The following is a 19490-nucleotide window of genomic DNA, read 5'->3' as shown; positions in this document are numbered from 1 at the left end:
TTGTGACCACTAATTTTATGTCCCGACAGAACGGGGATCGTCCCATCGTCCCGCCATCGCCATCGCCGCCGTACCGCCATTAGCCACCCATTCGAAACCACCACGGGCACCGTGCACGTACGCGGGCATTCATTCATCCTCCGAAACGCGTACCCATGTCGTGGAACGCGGCCGAGGCCTCATAATGCCCATTGTCACCGCGCGTAACTATGCTTTCGTCTCTGCGCGATGGGAAATTTATTAGCCCTTAACTGGCCCGATGAAATAATGCCCATTCGAATCCGGTCCCGAGGGAGAGGGAGGGCAAAGGAGGGAGGAGCGGGTTTAACCCTCCGACATTGTGGGATTGTTATGTAACCGCCGCCACACGTACACGCGGATAGTTTATATGATAAAATAGAAGCCTGGAGTATAGAGCAGAGAGAACCTAAATTGAATACGAGACACCACGATCGTTAATTATTCGTGAGTAGCTATTCACAGGTCCGATATTTACGCGGCTCTTAAAAAATAAATAAATTAATTAAATTAAATCAAATAAAAAAATGCAATCGTTGTGCGAGACGCGCTCAGAGTTTCATATCGCATCCATCGACTAAATCGATGATTTATGTGAGGGCGACGCGTCCATCGAGTTCGCATTATAGGTACTTAACTTCTTTTGAATGGGAACCCTCTTTGTAGCGCGACGGAGGGTTGAAGGAGAGATGAGGCCGCATCCCCCGTGGAGCGAAATCACGCCCCCAACGTTACCCCACGTTGACTAATCGCGTACGCTCGATATGTCGAGGATCCTACAAACGCGTATGGACCACCTGTTGATGCGTTCTCCCGCGGGATACAACCGAGGGATGCATCAGTTCTGAGAATGATCACCCCCGCTTCGAAGAACGAACGATGATTCCGAAGATTCCGTCGAATTCTCCTCTCGCGAGACCCGATGGTTGGAGTAATAACGAGAGGTTAAAAAAAACCCGAGCTAACGAGATCTCTCGTGCTGAAACGTACGTTGCTAATTCTCGAAATAATAATCGCGTTGCCGAAGCGGTAATCGTATAATATCCGTCTACACGAGGTTGGCCGAAGAGCGCTACAGCACACCACACACACACACACACACACACGCGCGCGCGTACGCTAGCGACCGACAAACAGATAAACAGAGAGGGAGAGAGAGAGAAAGACAGAGAGAGAGAAAAGTGCGCGATAGTCGGGGGAGCGAGAGAGAGCAAGCTCGCATCACATTCTAGGCTATTCCGCATTCTGTTCCCCCACCTGACGATCCTCGTCCACGAGCCACCGGCTCACCTCTACGCCTCCGTCGTCGTATTGGACTCGCCGGAGAGAAAAGTTGTATAACGAAACACGTACGCGTGTACCTGACACGTACGTACGCAACGCGGGTACCATCCCTGCCGATTATAAGGCCCGACGCAAAAAAAAAAGCGCGAGGATGTCGAGTCGATCGGCCACGCGTCGATACGGATGATGATGACGATGATGTGCGCGCGTCAAATCACGCGGCGAACAAGCGTACGTGGCTTATCGCCCGGTTAGCGCTTAAACGCGCGATAGTTTACGAGCAGCGAAAAAAAAACCGCCCCGGATCTTAACTGGCAGAAATGGCGCGCGTTTAAACAAGGAGATTCGCAAGAAATCAGGGATCTGCCGCGCGAATACGCGAACGAACGTCGAAATAGCGTGGGAACGAGGGAAACGAGCGTACGTTCGCCCGTCGTCGAGCATAACGATGACAAAACCGACGACGCCGTGAAGATAAAGATGCGCGATCAAAAAGCGCGTCCGTCTGTTTTAATTTGACGAAATCGACCTCGCGATTATTTTTTGCTTCATTTTCGACCGAATGTAAAATTCTTCGTTTCGGAGAAAGAAAAGAATTGTCCGCTGAATAATTTTTCAACAAGTTTAATCAGAGTAACTTCTTTCAATGTGTACCTTTCCGAGGAATTTATCATAAATTGATAACATTTTAGTTAACGCGTGCGCGCGTACACACACACAGTAATTTAACACCCGTGTGTGCACAAAGTACGGTATAATATCATATATAATATATTCAAGTAAAAAAATAGAGACACGCCGCAACTCCTTTCTACTGCCATTCGATCTCTTTCTTTCTCTCTGTCTCTCTCTCTCTCTCTCTCTCCATCCCTCCCTCAATCACGCTCTCATTGTTGATCGCGCGCGTGTATATTTATCGTTGATTTCCATTTTATTACGCGCTCTTATACTCGCGCGCACGCACGCACGCCCGCTCGTGGAGATAATGCCGCGTTTCCGCTGCAATATCTTCGATGAAAAAATAAAGGTGAAACAAGGTGATCTCTCGCAAATACGTGCGATATGCTAAGCATCGAGGATCTCTCTCTCTCTCTCTCGATCCGGTGCGCGTTCGTGGGAAAACTATAAGATCGTAACGGCGACGTTCCTTTTAGTGGCCTCTCTCGTCGAGTGTTCGTCAAAGAGAGAGACGACGGGCGATAATCGTTACAGGCGGAGACACGTGGACGGCAATGAAAGTGACAGCGTGCGCGGACGCATACCGCGGCATAGAGCGCGCGGCGCCGCTCGGACTGACAGACAGCCCCGGGTTGGCCGGCTGGCTGGCTGGCTGACTGGCTGACTGGGGGATCGATCGGTAGCGAGGAGTTTAACGCGTGTAAAATTATCCCCGAATGGTCGGCGCGAGATCTATCGCATCTTCCTGTCTCTTTTCCCACCGTTGGAGACCGACGAAAGAAAAATTGCGATTTAAAATTCGACTGGAATTTATCGAAGCCAGTAGTGGTGGCTTGAATCTCTTTGAAAAGCACCAAGCGCGAAATAGATGTAAAAGATGTGCGTATTATTGTTGCGTTTTGAAGTGCACAGGAAGTGTAGAGAATGAAAAAGACGGCGACTAATACCAGGCAGTGCGCCAAAAAAATAAAGAAGCAAGATTGATTGAAAGCGTCGCGTGGTAGTTGCAGGCGACGCAACGTAAACGTCGCGACCCTGACGCGACGTCAATTTAGTGAAAAGTCCACGGAGTCTCTTTTAATAGAGACACGTGGCGTCTCCGAAGTACCAACCTTCTATCAATAACAGGATATAGGAAGACGATCGTGATAATTGTACATTAATAAGATTAATAATCGACGAGGGAATAGCTCGGCCGTCAAAATTGGCTGTCGTATCTCGTCTCGAGTACGAGGATGACGTCCGATGTCGATAAGAGACGGGAATCAAAGTGCCTGCGTTTAATGCCGAAGGTAGATACGAACTCGCGGCCGATCCTCGACAACGCGGTAGATCCTAACGCGGATAGATGAAAGATTCGCGCGCTTATAAGATTATCTCATTACGCGGCTCATGCCTATGATTGCGGCGACGTAAATCAAAGCACCTGGCAGATATTGCATATTTCGGTATATGCGATATACCGAACTGTAAAAAAATATTCATCGTAATTTACGATTAATGTCGAGGCTTCTTTATCCGCGTGTGCGTGCGCGCGCGGCGTCGCCGTCCCATTCCTCTTTTTCTTGACAAATTTCCAGACGCGCATCCGTCTAAACGCGTTATCCGCGTGGCGCGTTACGTAACGGGAAACGCGCGCGCGCGCGCGCGCGCGCGAGCGCGCGCGAGCGCGCAACGCACGTTTCTCGCGATCGAACGATTTGCGAAAGAGACGACGAGAAACTCGTCTCTCTGATTACTCTCGATAACGGCCGGGCGCGGGATAATCCGTGCAAATACGCAAAACCGAGTAATTGCAAACAGTCTAATCTCAATGTGACATTGGCCGCCGCCGCGGACGCGTATATCTCTCATACGCCTCGTCAGTGCGTGTATTACGTGTTTGTGCGACAGATAAGGGAGACGGGGGTTTCGCGCCTGAGAACGAGTTTCATAACTGCGCGCGGCTCGAGGCGCCTCGAAACGTAACACTTATTATTACTATTTACGCGGAGTAACTTAAACTTTACGCGAGGAAAACGCGATTCCCGTTGTTCCTACCCAAGGAACGTGATCGCGTGAGAAGAAACGAAAAAGCGAATTCCGAAGATGAAAAATATTGATACATCAATTGGGTCGGACGTCGGAATTCACTGTCCGACGCCGACGAATTTTGGCGGCGGCGAGCTTCTTTGTTCCGATGCGGAGCTTCGTTCCTTCGTAAGCCGCGAAGGCGCTCAGTCACGTTAGAAAGTCAGCGGGGGCACTTCTCCGTGTTCAGGCTCAGCTGCAACGACAGCGCGGCTGGGCCCTCTCTCGCAAACACGACCGCTCTCCTGGCGAAGAGAGACCCCCGCGCGCTATGCTTAGCACCGGCTCTCTCGGCTCTCGGCTCTCGGCTCGGCCGGCGCGCCAAGCGCTCGCGGAGATACCAATCTTGCTTCTTGACCTATATCCGCGTTTGAATCCTTTGCGCAATCGGCGCTCTGAAAGGCGTCTTCGAAAATCAGCGCGAGAAAACGCCGTCGTCGAAGACGGGAGACCCGGCCGCTCCGCCCGGAGTTCCCAGGCGCGCGGATCGCATTGCGAAATGCGTAGGTACGCGGATACCTCCCTCCGTACGCGTCAGTCTGCAGTCAGTAACTCGCGATGTGCGTGGCGAAGTAGCCTCAGTTTTCACGTTGCAAGTCGAGCCAGTCGAGAGGAACGCCTTGATCCTCGCGCGGTGTCAAATAAGAAATATTTCACGTCGAATTATCGAAATATACCATCTGACAGTTCCATCTGACAGATTAATTATTAATGAAACATATGAAAAATATATAATTGAGATGCCTGAATTCTGCAGGCCAAAAAAATCTTTATTTTTTTCGAGAGACCTATTATTAAAACCAAGCCCTACTTTGAAAATCTCTGTTGTTTACATTGACGAGACAATATCTCAAAAAGTTGTTCGTTTTGGAGGAGCAAATATTATAATAGCCAGCGTTTATTTCTCACGTGTGTTATTTTACGAAATTTCGAGATTAACATTTTCTTAAATGGGATAAAATTGTGCTATCCCCGTTTAAAAAAAGATATCGATAATCTCGAAACGATCGAGTTACAAGAAACGCTCTGCAACATTAATAAGTTTCTCTGTTAGTGGCGTCACGAATGACGCTGGAGAGTTTTTCGCGTATAGCAGCGCGAGCGCGGCGTACAATCGCGGCCACTTAAGTCCTCCTCAGAGGCGCTTTGGCACTCCGAGGAAAAGATTTACATGCGTTTCACGGTGTCCGGCGTCGCTGACACGATTGCTACGCAGCCGAGAGGGACACGTAGAATGCGCGTCGCGTCGGTACGCATCTTAAAGTCGCTACGCACCGGTCTTCCTGCGGTCTCGCGCTACCAACGATCGCCACGGCGAGTACGCTGCAACGCGAGGCTAAGGACCTTGATACTCCTCTCGCGATAAGCGTACAAATTTCGACGCGATAAAAAGTTTCGGCTGAAACGGCTCTTAATGGATCGCTCGATTCTGAGCACTAAAATTTCTCGATCGGTTGCCAATATCCAATATGAAAATATATGTATAAAGAATTGCTGCGCGTATGATTCAGAATTATTAAATTAATTGAACCAATTAATTACAATTGACGCAACCTCTGTACATAGAATAATTGCGACAAAAGGGAAATGAAGTAGAAGAAAGGATTCGACCAGACACGCAGACCTACTTTGGGAAAAGTTACGTGACTTTCCTCGATCCTGCGGCAATTTTCCTTACGACTATTACGGACATATGATGGACAGTAAAACGCGGTCTGGCGTATAGTCGCGTGCGAACGACTGATAGTTTTTCCGGGAAATTCTCAATTTTCCGCGTAAGCATCAGATACTCGAGGCTGAGACGCATTTCGCGTATTACGCCAATTGTATTATGTCACATTAGATATAATGTGCTTACATTCGCGTTCGTATATTATTTGATCATTAAAACAGTTAGAATTGAAAACGCTTCGCGTTTGGGTCGCTGTGACTTCGAAAACGCGTCAAGTGGTGCAAAACTTTCGCAAGGTCACTATCCTTTACGGCTTTACGTAAGCGGCCGCTTGAGAAAGTAGCCCAAAGCCCACGTCGTCGGTAATAAATCTACAGGAACGCCCAAATAACTTACGATTATCCCGACCCGAAAGAGCACAGTGTGCTTTCCAAGAATACGTGTGCGACGAAAGAGCGGCGGGGCACGAAGACGTATAAATCGAATAGCGGTTTGCCACGTTGCATTTATGTGATTTTAGAGCTATTAGCCACACGAAAACCCGAACGGCGGTTTATGTATATACGAGGAAGGGATAACGCGTTAAAGACGTAAATGTGATTACGAAGACGGCCGACGTCGAGAAAATTGTCCAAGATTAAGCGGAACGGTCGATCGTGATCCCGGAAAGTGGTCAATTCTACAACGTCGCGTCCCGCCGATTAATTCGTAATTAATTTCGAGAGCACACGTAAACGCGTATTCTCCAATTTCCACTTGTGTTCATCTGCAATGCGCGTGCATGCGACGAACCGCCGCGCGCCGTGCGCGTAATATACGCGTCCGAGCGAGTCCGCGCGCGTTTCTCTCCCGCGTGGCTGCACCGTTGGAGATAATTAGAACGAAAGCCAAAGCGATATACGAGACGCCGAGGTCGCGAGCACGCGAGACGAGGCGAAGCGTGGTGTGGCGAGGTAAAGCGAGAGGAAGCTCTCTCGCCGAGACTCGCGGCGCACCAAGGTTCGCCCGCTGGGCAGTCGAGGCCTCCGGAGCCGTTTCCGTGTTCCGCGGCGGCGGCGGCGGCGGCAACGGCACACAGGGTAGGGCAGCACGGGAGGGAGGAGACGGGGCATACACCCAACGAGGGAGGAGAGAAGGGACCTCGAAGGCCCGGGGCGCCGCGAGCGTAACGGTACATCGCGGAAGAGCGGCTGCGACGCGAACGATTGCGCGGATTGCCGGTCAGCCAGCCAGCCAGCCAGCCAGCCAGCCGGTCGGTCGGTCGGTCGATCGGCTGACCGGTCGGCAGCTTCTTCCACCCGGGCCGAAAATCGGGCGATGAAGGACTGTTATTACCTAGGTGGCGCGCGATCGTCTCTGCTCTGATTTTTCTTAAGTCGCGCGGCGCGGCATGCAGAGAGACACGCGACGTGACGCGACGCGACGCGACGCAACGAGCCGATCGCGAGCTATTAAATTCCGTCTCATTAGTATGAAAGGCATGGCGTCGTTTCACAGTTATTACAGCGGATAGCACGACGCTTTACAATCCGTCCTCGACGTTAGCTCGCGCAATGCTAATGCGTATATACCATGCGGCTGGAACTTCCGTGGTGGCTACAAAGCGCCTCTTTACGCTTTACATTAAGTATGCAATGACACGATGAGGTGTACGGAGTGTCTACTCCGCGCGCGGTACAACACGCTTATTGTGCCCGCACGCACGCCCGATTTCAAAAGAGAAACTCTTTCTCTCCGCCTTCCTTCCACCTTCGTCCTCTCCCTTTTCTACCTTCGCACGGATCACTTCGCGCGAAAACCGCAGACAAATGCCGATAAACGGCGCTAAATAACGATAATTTTCCGGCGCGTCGAGGCGCCGGTATTTAAGGGAGACGTGATACTGCAAAATAAATCTTACGAATCGAATATGCGAATCGAGGTGAGAATCGCACAGTTTTACCCGAGGGAATAGAACCTGTTTACCTAGTCCAAAAAGTTATTTTAAACGGTTCGATTGTTGCCCAATATTATCATTGTTCAAGTTTAATTCACGTATCGATTATGTGAGCGCTGTACGATTACATCATCATTTTGTACCTTTTATCTATCTTGCGGTTTTCCATTCAAAAGTACAAACATGACCAATTTTAGCAATCGAAGAAATTATATTTGCCTTTTTTATCAGCGTGTTTGTCTTTGCTCTATTGCAAGCACAAATATACTTTTATCGTAATAAAATATTATGCTACGTTGCTTCCACATATCGGATTATATATTACGCGGATAACGAGGAAGGAAAACGATCCTGGGATTTCCGCGGAGTCTCCGATATATCGACATGAAGATTTTTCCTTCCTGACCTGAACTCACGTACGGTTCAAGTTAGTCATGCGTACGAGGTGCACGTTGCCGGTAAATCATAGAGGTAAAAGCGCAGAACACGCAGAAGAGAGGAAGAGCCTGAATTTACATAGTCGAATGCAGCAGCCCAAACAGATTTATTATGCGAAGTAGACAAAGTACGTGATTAGCGTAGATATATTTCGCAAATCTGCCCGTTTGTCACAAAACCGCATTTTCTTATAAACCGAATAATCTGAAATTCAGTTTGTAAAATAAAATTTTCGAGACGACGCTTTCAACGCTAAATACACGACGACACGTCCGAGCTATCGGATATGTGCGTCCTTCGTGTCGAGAATATAAGCCAATCATGTTACTAAATAATCAAACATATTCGGTGTCATATTAATAATGGCACAGAGATCGCATCCCTCTTCTTTTTTTGAACCGCGCGAGTTTACGACTTACAAAATTGCCGCGGCAAAGTATAACTGACGTTTCATTTGCTTATCTAAATTGAAACCCCTGGTAACGAGGGAAGGTAGCGTGATGTTTTCACAGTGGTGGCACTCACGAATTACACACAGGGACGGAGAGAGAGAGAGAGAGACGCACACAGGCGTACCCCGTGTAAATGGAGATATCGGTACACAATAATGTTGCCGGAGTAATTTCCTGTCCGAACTAAAGGCAGAGCTTCATTAGTCGGAAAGCATCGGCCAGTTCTTCTTTATATTACAAAAGTCTCCGCGGCTTAGCCGACAGTTTTCTGAGCGTGCTCGCGTCTCGTCGAAATGAAGGTAAAATAATTGAGATACACATATAGAGCGAAAATGACGATGAATTGTTGCGCGCAAGGTTCTCTTAAAGAGCGAAAGATTGAATGACCGGCGTATGTCGAACGAGTAACGGTCCCTACGCGGTTTATATTCCTTTTCCATATGCCCCATAGTAGCCGTAGACGCCCGCGTTGCGGGGCATCCGCGACGTTTCGACGTTTATAATACCACGCGCTCGTGCTCGTTGCCTCGATATCCCCTTCGAAGGCACAAACCGAGCACGAAAGATCGAAATATCGTTTTTTATTTTTTTCTTCCCTAAATCACACGCGATTAAATATCCGGTAAAAAACCTCATGAAATTAAACTTCGCAAATTAAAGTGTAAAATTTAATTTCCAACAGATTTTTATTTTAGTTTAACCTCAGAAGACAAATGCGGGGTGCGTTATCACCCCAAACGAGATTCAAACTCGTTACACTTATTACGAAGAAAATGCGCTACTTAATTATTAATTTACTGCTGATAGAAGGGATTGACATCCGAGAAGCTTGGGGTGACGTTTCACTTTTCGTAGACAAATTCAGTTTTGTCTTCTAGGGTTAATGTTTAAGGGGTAACGCCACAGTAGATTAGAATAGTCGGCCAGAAAGGAAGAGGAGGAGGAGAACATCAATGTAAAAGGTCAACTGTATGGCGCAGGTATTGAAGGTAAATAAAAAAATTCTATAACGTTTAACATCAACTAAAACTTTAATTGCATTTTTTCCGAAAACACGTTTTTTGAGTCGGCCGGAAACAAAACTTTGACAAATCTCCGATTTACTTGAAATTTAAACTACAACTTTTCAGGTACATTCACCAGAGAAGTACATATTTTGTGATCCGTTGTAAATTTTCTTGTTATACAAAATTGTTCGCGTAATTTTTTGCCAAAAAAATTAAATTTGTTTTCAAACATGCATTATTTTTGCAAAAAAGGTATTTTTAAATTTCCCTATACGTACTTCTCTAGCTAATCTTTTATTATAGATTCAACAAATCTTTGGTTTTTTTGCTGCAGCTTAAAAAATACAAAAGTTACTTTTTGCGAGAAGTGATTTCCGTTCCATGGTTGTAGCGCCACCATTTTGCAATAAAATAATAATAAAAATATTTTTTATACTCTTCAAAGTATATGAAATAAAGATCTTTAAACAGATTTTTATACGCTCATAAAAAATCGCCAAATTTATGCCTTAAAACTATGGCTCTATACTGTGGTGTTACCCCTTTATTGTATTACGCAAAGAGAGCTGCGTAAACTTTTCCTCAAAGTTGACGGACGCCGAATTAACCATTTGCAACGAAATCTTATTAAAATTAGGGTTGGGCTGTCCGAGCTACCCCCGATTCATACCGGCGGTAATCGTTGGGCGCGCTCGTACTTTTCACGCTTCGCGACGCGCGTCATATCTGTTTCCTGGCGATCGTAAGCGAGCGGTGTGTACACGACTGTTAACTACCGAAACGCTTTAATAATACAAAAGCCTGACGGAGAATCGCTGGCGATTTCGCATAACGAAGCGCGACCATTATCATATGACGTGATTCGGATCTTCGATAAACTCCACGCGCGCGGCATAATAATATCGATAGCAGATAAGCGCATAAAGATCACGGCTCGATCGCGGAATGCCGAAGAAAGAAAACAAGAAAAAAAAGAGAATTAATAAAAAAACGCCGCTCATAATTGCAACCTCGTTCAACTTATTTGTTAACCGACGAGCGACTATAGAAAATCTTCCTTTCTCGATCCATTTGACTTTTGCAATCGATTAAATTGAATTAATTAAAAATAATTGTCACGTTATAAATGTAGAAAACAATCTCTTAGTAGTGAAAAAAATATTTTACGACTATTCATCGAATATAGAGTGCACTGAAGAGATTAAAGTGTCTGTCGATCGAACATTCGCGGCGCGAGTCAATCTTAACGAAGATGCGTATCTCGTACACGCATGAAATTAATCGATGATGCGCTACGCGATAGGGCGTGCGCCTTTGCGCGCATTTTCTGTACGAACGTACAAATCCACTATGGCGAACCGTGAACAATAACTCTTCCTCCACTCTCGGCATTTAATGGCCGGCCATCTATTTATCGTGGAGGAAGAGGAAGCGGCTGATGGGTAGATAGGTCGAGCGTTTTGTAACTAATTTCGCGAGTAAATTGTCCGTAACATTGGTTTGGTGCACTCGGACTAAAGTAACGATAGCTAACCGGGGGCTGGAACTGTGTCGGCGTGCCAACGCGTGAATCCTGTATTGTACACCGATCGAGAGATTTCGAGGCGATAATTTCATAGATTTCGCATGGATTTCGACGTTGTAGATCAAGAAAGATGATCCCTCTGTAGCATCGGGAATTAAAGTAAAAAAATTTGACGTCCGTCAATATCAAAATAATTTCATATCTTCGATAAGATTTGATGTTTGGCACAAATTAAAAAAATTTGTTTGACTTTATTTAATCTCTATAACACTCGTTTATGATTTATCGCTATTTATTACACAGAGAGAATTCTTTTAACAAAATTTACTAAAATTTTAATAAAATTTGGCAAAATTTTTTTGTTAAAAATATATTAAATTTTGTCAAAAGTATAGTCAAATTTTTCGAAGCTCACGTTGTCTCACGATTACCACAATTTTAAGGATAATTTTTAAGAGAAAATTCTCTCCGTGTAGAAATAAATTAAATATCTTGAAAATTGTAGCCTTGCTAATGATAATATAATGATAATAATCTATTCTTTCCGCGTTTTAGCCTTCGCGAACGGCATCTAGCCGATAACGAGAAGAAATGGCAATTTCCACAAAGCCACGATTACTGTTACCATTACGCGAAGTAGCTTTGTGAGCTACTTGATGATTATCGAAGAAAACGAAAGAAACGTAAAAGGGAAAATTGCAACTGCTGCATACTTATGGAAATGTACAATGTGCTCGAGCGTAAATAATAAGGACACAGTAGCGAGTAACGATATTTGTAGACGTTTTGCGCACGTTCCGCACATTTCTACATTTATTTAAAGTTTGGAATAATCTGTCGACCAGTAAACGTTACAAAAAGCTTCTTCATGCTCGGGTAATACCGTATTACAAGAAAGAAAAGAAAAAGGAAAAAAAAAGACAACGTGCGCAAACAGAGAGAAAAATTTCCTTCTACAAATTTTTTTTCTAACCATAATATGGCTAATGCTTTACTTATCGATTGAATAATTGGGCACACAATTCATGGTACATAAAAAAAAAATTTCTTCAAATATTATTTTCATTTTCTATAATATTAAATAATATTTATATATACTTAATACTTTGCATTATATAATAATTATATAATAACCGCAACCTAATTAATATATCGCACATCTCGTTCTTTTTTAAAGCGTTCACCATTACATATTCTTGGAAATAACACAGTACTAAAAAAAGAATGGCAAAATATACCAGAGAGGAGAAAAATTGCTCTTTTTGCGTAAATCCCCATTGTTGAAGAATATGATCCGACCGCAATCGACCCCAAGTGAGTGCAAGTATAGAACGTAAGTAACTGCACGCCCACATCGTTCGCGATTCGACGTGAGTCACTGGCTAGAGGCTGGATAATATAACGACGAGTCGAAGGGACTTGTTCTTCGGAATCATAGCAAATGTCGTGAAAGGGCCAATTACATCGGTACGACCTTATTCTTTTCGTATTCGCGTCAATCTAAATGTTTCGTACATTTCTACCGCGCGTAAAACATTTTTTATCTAGATATAAAAACAGTTTGTAGAAGGGGAAAAAGTTGGCAACGCGGTAATGCACTGCAGTAAAAGCAGAAATTTAGGAGAGCGGAAATAACGGGGAACCGTGCGAGTAATAATTATTGTAGAGGAATATATCCGGATGTATATATCTGTAATAATGCGGGATGATTACAATAAAGTTGTCTTCGCGAGTCACAACAACTCGAGTCTCATTACAAGATAAAGAATTCGCCGCCATCAGCCGGCAGGAATAAGCGAAGCGACACGAACGATATTAGCGTCGTATTTTCGGTTAGGTCATCATCTCCGCTCGATGTTAATCGCGTTTCTACCTTTCCTCCCCGCCTCCCCCGTTTGTATTTGTACAGCGACTGAAATAATCGGCGGCGGAACGGTAATCGTACGCAGTTTTGAAACGAAGGGCGGTGAACCGTGGAAATGGCTCGTCCGGTGGTGGTTGGGATGTCCTTTCTGGCTCGAGCAGCACAATAATCGTGGATTTCCGTCCGCTTATTATCTTATACGCGTCACAATGCGTTTAGATTGCGTCGGGGGTATCGGCTAATTACCGGCCGCGATTTAGTCGACCGTCCCCGCCTGCCGACGATGGCGTGAGACCGAGATGGCACGTACATCGAGTCGAATCTCCCACATTAAAGAAAATTGTAATGGAAAACTGTAAGAAAAATCTAAACAAGAGTAGATTAAACATGTCAAATGCAGCACAACACTATATTCAAAGTTCATAATATTCACAACATTCGATTAATTATTAAATATTTAGTCATAAATTTGCTACTAAACAGCGTTGCTGTTCTTAGATTTCTAAAAAAACAGCCGTCTTTTTAAATTTTAACATAAGAAAATATTAAATTTAGAAGAATAAAAAAAAATTAAATATTAAATTATATATCATGTAATTTTATGTGTGAGAAATTTATAATTATATTACGGAATAAAAAAAGTACGTCACAAAATTAAAAATTTCCGTGTGAATAAAATCTCAAAAATTCCATCCATCATCGGACAAATTAGTCCCTTTAGACTCGAGTTTTGGAAGGAAGTAATATATACTTTCGCGTGATTTTATGATGTTCAACAATGTCATCTCTTCTGTACATAAAAGAAATTTTATCGTGTATCTACTTCTTTTTTTTTTTTTTATTGTCGCTACCTTTCTTCTTACTCCTTAAGATTCAAACACTATATCGCTATTTGACGGCGAATCACAATTTTGCACGCGGTATCCAGGAGTCGATAACGGTATCAAAAAACCGGTTTTCGGCAGTAATAGATGCTCGTTGTGCAAAATTCGTAGACCGGCTTTTTGTCCGCGAGACCGAATCGTCGCGCAAGCCTTTTCTCTTTTGATAATATCGCGAGCAGAAAACTTTCCATATTCGATTGATCAATTTCGATCTTAATAATCAGTCTCTAGTTCTTATTAAAATGATTTTTGATCCAGGTAAAAAATTGTTGTGAAATTTTTAGTTACTTCCAAATGCAGTACAGGAATAATTTCTAATTTCTTTCATAACATTCTTATTACATAAAAAATAGATGTACCATATGCCTGAGACAGCCAGAAGAAAAATACATAAAGCATCTTTTAAAAGTATTGGGTGTCTTTTATTATTATTCAATATCATAAATTATTAAGAATTGAAGAAATACAATAAAAAACGTCGACATTTTCTCGACATTTTCATGGAAGAAAAATTGTTTTTGAATTAATCAAGAAAGTTACGTTAAGAATGGCTTCTGAAACGCTCCGGCCAACGGATTCATTAACGAAATAGCGGCCTTTACGAAAATCCTAAGGTCTTAACGACAAGCGAAACGGCCTTCGTAATGTGAAAAGTACACGCTCTCGTTCGTGGCGTGAGAGATCGCACGGACGCAGGCAGGCAAGCACGGCACGCACGCACGCACGCACGCACGCACGCACGCACTCACACGTGTGCCACATAGATAACTTCCTTCGTGTATAAGGTAGAAGAGAGGCGTACGACGCGTGTGCCAGACGGACGGCGCGGTATCAAAGAATATTTACCCTGTCAACAGCGTGGCTTTACGTGGCGGAGACGCCGCTACGTCTATAAGGGGAGAACATATAGTACTAACTCGTACCGAGATAATAGTAATGGGTATTATTACTCCGCTCTATTATTTTACGATCTAGCGCTTCCCGGGAATTGATACTTTATCGTGGAGTCGCGCCGCGCCGCTCTGCGCCGCGCCGAGCCGAAATGAACCGTCCGATTGACGGACGGATGATTAAGAACGTAAATAATCATCATTTTTCCGAGATCCATTATCAAGCACTCGATATATATCGCCGATGTAAATCACATCGACGCGCTAATGGGAAATCGATATCGACCGGGAATAAAAGCAAATCGCGTTAATCATGAGGTACTTGAGTCAATTTTCAAATGTAATGAGTTAAGTACCGATTCCAAACGGATCAGTCCCACCAAGCGTTTTTTTTTTCCTTTCGCAAAGCCTAGTCGATAATCAAATATATCCGGTAAAAAATTGACGGCTAGAACATTTTACGCTTATAGTTGAAAACCCCTATAATCTCGTGTGCGCCGTTTATGACAAATCCTAAAAACCGGCGTAGCCAGCTGAATGACACGTGCGCACGCACGTGCGATTGCGTAGGTATTCCGTTCTTCTGTTATAAAAAAGGAAACGTCTTTTCTCAAGTGCAATGCGCTCGCTTGCTAGGTGATGGATATTGCTGCTCAATTAAACTATTTGCGTCATGGATGTTGCAGACCGCATTCAGCTACGCTTAATCGACGGGATTTGTCTTCTGGCGAGAATACGAAAGTCAGCGCATAGATTCTATTGTAATTTCCTAGGTCTAAGCTACCAATGAATTAATTAGATTCGGATTGGATTCGACTTTTTTCGATCGAGAAACAAATCCTTCTTTCTGTGTCGTTACTTGACTGTATAATTGACGACAGTAAATTAAGTTTTATTAGTTTACTCGTGTAGATAAGAGCTTTTAATTATTCGTTTTCACTTTTTAATCGACTTTGCGTGACAACCTAACTTTGAAATTTATTTCATGTTACGAATTTAATCGCACGTTTATACACGTTACGATAAATTATATACATACGTATATGTGTATATGTATTCTCCTTCACGCGCGATATGACAATTTTATATTATATTTGGTTATTAATACGACGAGCATCCGTCATATGAGCATATCTCTCAGAGTCGGACTTACTCGTACGCGGAAAGAATAATTTTGCTGCGACATCTAAAAATTAAGCTAGATTTGCAAATAATATCGAATTGCACCATGAAAACAATTACGCAGGAACGCTCAAGCCTAACGACTTGGCAAGAAACTTGAACCTTAATAATTTTCAAATATGCATTTGAGCAAGACGATTGTTCACCTGCATCTGCAGCCACGAATAGTCGATGTAGGCGGTGGTGGTGGTGGCGGTGACGGCGCCGGTGGACGTCGTCGACGAGATCTGCTGCGCCCAGCCGTCCTGCGCGTTGCAGCCGAGCACGGTGGCGAGATTGGGCCCGTCGGGCTGGGCCCGATCGGGCACTATCTGATCGGCGGCGTACTGGCCGACGTAGGACGACGGCTGGACTAACGTCGGCGGCTGGACGCCGACGGCGGTGGCGGACGGTAGACCGGGCAGAGACGCCGGATGAGGGTGATGCCCATGGGTGACCCCCGTGGTGGCCGCGGCACCGGCGGGCAGACAGCACACGCTCGCGTCCATCCGTGGCGGCGGCGGCGGCGGCGGAGAGTCGTAGAAGCGTAGATGCTCCGGCTCCGGCTCCGGCTCCCGTGTCGTCGTCGTCCTGCCGAGGGTTAATCCTCGCGGCACCATCCAACCGACACGTCGGCAGGGCCGAGAGAGGATCCTGCCGTCTTTACTTCGGGTAGTGGTAGCGAGACGAGGTAGAGGATGGCACCAGCATCCAATTCCGCGGCGCGGCGGTTTCTTTCGGGTTCCGGGTCCGCCTTCTGGATCTCCCCCTCGAAACTGGACTCGTTCGAGCGGACTCGTGTCACTTGGACTCGCGACGATAACCGAGAACGAAAACTTGGTAACAGTCACGTAGGTCGGAGCCGACGTCGCGTAGATGACGTCCCGCGCCTCAAATCTAATGAATTCCGAAACACTATCCCGCACCGGGCTGCCGTCGAGTGCTCGTCGAGGCTCGTCGTCGCGAGCATCGCGTCTCACGGTGTCCGCTTCCCAGGGTCCCGAGTGTGTCGTCGGTAAGAAGAGGAGCACAGCACGTCCGAGGCGGCGGCGGCGGCGGCGGCGGCGACAGCGACGACGCCGCCAACGGGCGCCGCTATCGGGGAACGCTAGCGCGAGCGGGAAGAGGCATTCGGCTTCGATCTCCAAGTTAAGGCATCACGAGTCACCGACGATGCTCTTCGAGTTCTCGCGATAACACCGCGCTTTCCAAACGGAGACATCGGGCGAGTTCGTAAACCAGTTCGAGCCGTTCACCGGCGCTCGGCGACGCTCACGGGACCACGACGATTAAATTCCTCCGTCGGGGAAACGTCTGTCCGAGAGAACGGCATCGTCGCCTTTTCTTCGCTTTCTCAAAAACGGCCACTCTTCCGTCGAGACACCCTCGGCCCCAACTTGGCCGGCACTCGCGACAAATCGATCCGTTTTCCCGATTTTCGCGCGACGTGCTCGGGAGATGTGCTCGGGAGAAATAAGAAAAGCGCGCGCGCGCGCGTGCACTCGCGAACGATCGAGTACGGCGATCGTGGTCGACCGTCGCGGGATCCGCGAAATGACGTTTCTCGGTGACGGTGACAGCGCGCACTCCCGTTAACGCGTTGACGCGCGCGGGCGCGCGCGCGTGCTCGCCGCGGAGGACCACGAGGATGAGGGCGGAGAGAGAGAAAGGGTGGGAGAGAGAAAGAGAGACACGGAGAGTACTTGGGAGAAGGCGAGGGTGATGGGCATCAGTGGTGGTGGTACCGATGGTGGTGGTGGTGGTGGTGGTGGTAGTGGCGGCGGTGGCGGCGGTAAGTGCTGGTGGTGGAAACGTTGATGATACGGAGGCGAGGGTGACGGATGAAACTGGCGCGTACTACACTCTTTGACTGCGCTCGCGTACCGTTCGCGTTGCGCGCGCGCATGCGTGGATGCGTGTCGTCAAGGCAACGGTTCCAGAGTAACTGCTTGGCGAACGCAGCCCTCTGCGTCGAGCGTGTCGCGTCTCTCTTTCTTTCTTTCTCTCTCTCTCTCTCCCTCCCTCCATCCTTTCCACCTTTCTACTCACTCTCTCACTCTCTCTCTCTCTCTCTCTCTCTCTCTCTCCTCTCTCTCTCTCTCTCTCTCCTCTCTCTCTCTCTCTCCTCTCTCTCTCTCTCTCTCTCTCTCTCTCTCTCTTTCTCTCTCTTTCTCGCTCGCGTTCATTCCCGATCTCGCGCGCCTGGCTCACGCCCCGGGCGCGACCGATTCGAGCGGTCTAGGCGGCCATCGAGCGCACGCCCCCGTCCTGATACCGCGCGAGCGCCTCTCACTCCCTCTCTCTCTCTCTCTCTCGGTCTTCCCCCCTCCCCCTCTTTCTCTCTCCTCGCTCGCGCCGAGTATATTCATCCGCGGTTATACACACACTTTCCCCCTCCCGCATAATGTCCTACCCTACCCTACTCACTCACCTTCGGTCTCCTACGATATGCCGTCGTCTCGTTCGAGCGCGCGTCCCGCGAATCGTCGCGTCCTTCTTTCGCCGCATAAACGCATAAGCGCGGCTCGGCGGCGAGGCGAACGCTGGCCGCCGGCCGCCGGCCGCCGCCCGCGCGGCGGTCTCGACGCGATTATCGACGTGAGCTATCGAGAGAACTCCTACCTCTGCCGACTTTGGCACACTTCTCGCGCGACGTTCGTTCCTCTGCTGCCCTCCCGCTGCTCTTGCCTGCTGACTCGCGCGCGTTGCGGTCACTTTCTTCCATTCGCGTACAACGAATCATCCCTCGACGCGTCCGTCACCATCCTTTTACGTCCCTAACCCTCTCGTTATGTCGATGAGACATCACGGCGAATTTCAAACTGGACAAGCGAACGAATCGCCACGCGTCACGTGACGTCCCTGACGTCACGCGCGCGACTCTCCTGCCCGCGCAGGGGAGATGACGACCGGTCTGAAAATAGCGTAATAATTAATTTTGAAACAATACGACATGATGTAACTAGCCGTCGCGAACACCTTGACACGCAAAGTTGCACCAGTTTCGAGCGCATTCCCGCCGTGCCCAGATATCACGATTTGTCACTCGTGAAACATATTCAAAATTGTATCTTTATTTTTACTCAATATATTTCGTAGCTGTCGTTTATCGCAATTTCGCACAATCGACAAAACAGTCGTCTAAACCGTTAGGACAGGGCTTCGAATCACGGTCAACAATTTTCGGTTCTGAGCCGTTTGTTGTGCCGTTGTAACGTAATACATGTAACAAGTTTGATCACGTATGTACGTGTGTAACTTTCTCCAGGGGAATTGGAGGATCGCGTTGGAAACGTTTTCGCGCGAGACAAAAGGATTCGCACGTGAGGAGACCAATTGGAAGACGCGCATTTTGACATGTATTTTTTTCTTAAAGTTTTCTCAACACTGAAATCAAGTCAAAAATAAAAAATAATTTCTACGTATAAAAAATAATATTGGTTATACATTATAAATTCACTTTGAATCTTCTGTGTAAGATTGTCAATACGCGTATTCGAAACTCGCAGATTCGAAATTTTCGAATAGCTGGAGCCGAACCATAGCTGCGTTCCGTTTCACGCATAACGCATATAATGCATCGTTCATCTTGTTGTTTGTCTGACGTTAAA

At 46.5% G+C, this 19490-nt stretch overlaps 1 protein-coding gene across 1 annotated transcript in view; it reads right to left on the bottom strand.

The window, feature by feature from the left end:
• LOC105834040 (Krueppel-like factor 2) overlaps positions 1-17925 on the bottom strand; it is a 40979-nt gene extending 23054 nt beyond the window's left edge. The window contains exon 1 of the mRNA XM_012676233.2: positions 16047-17925. Coding sequence (XP_012531687.1) covers positions 16047-16499 — 453 coding nt within the window. The 5' untranslated portion in view covers positions 16500-17925. The remainder of the gene's footprint in view (positions 1-16046) is intronic.
• Positions 17926-19490: the final 1565 nt, after the last annotated feature.

Source organism: Monomorium pharaonis, chromosome 1, assembly GCF_013373865.1.
Source record: "Monomorium pharaonis isolate MP-MQ-018 chromosome 1, ASM1337386v2, whole genome shotgun sequence".
In the NCBI taxonomy this organism is placed as follows: domain Eukaryota; kingdom Metazoa; phylum Arthropoda; class Insecta; order Hymenoptera; family Formicidae; genus Monomorium; species Monomorium pharaonis.
This window is presented reverse-complemented; position numbering and strand designations above follow the sequence as displayed.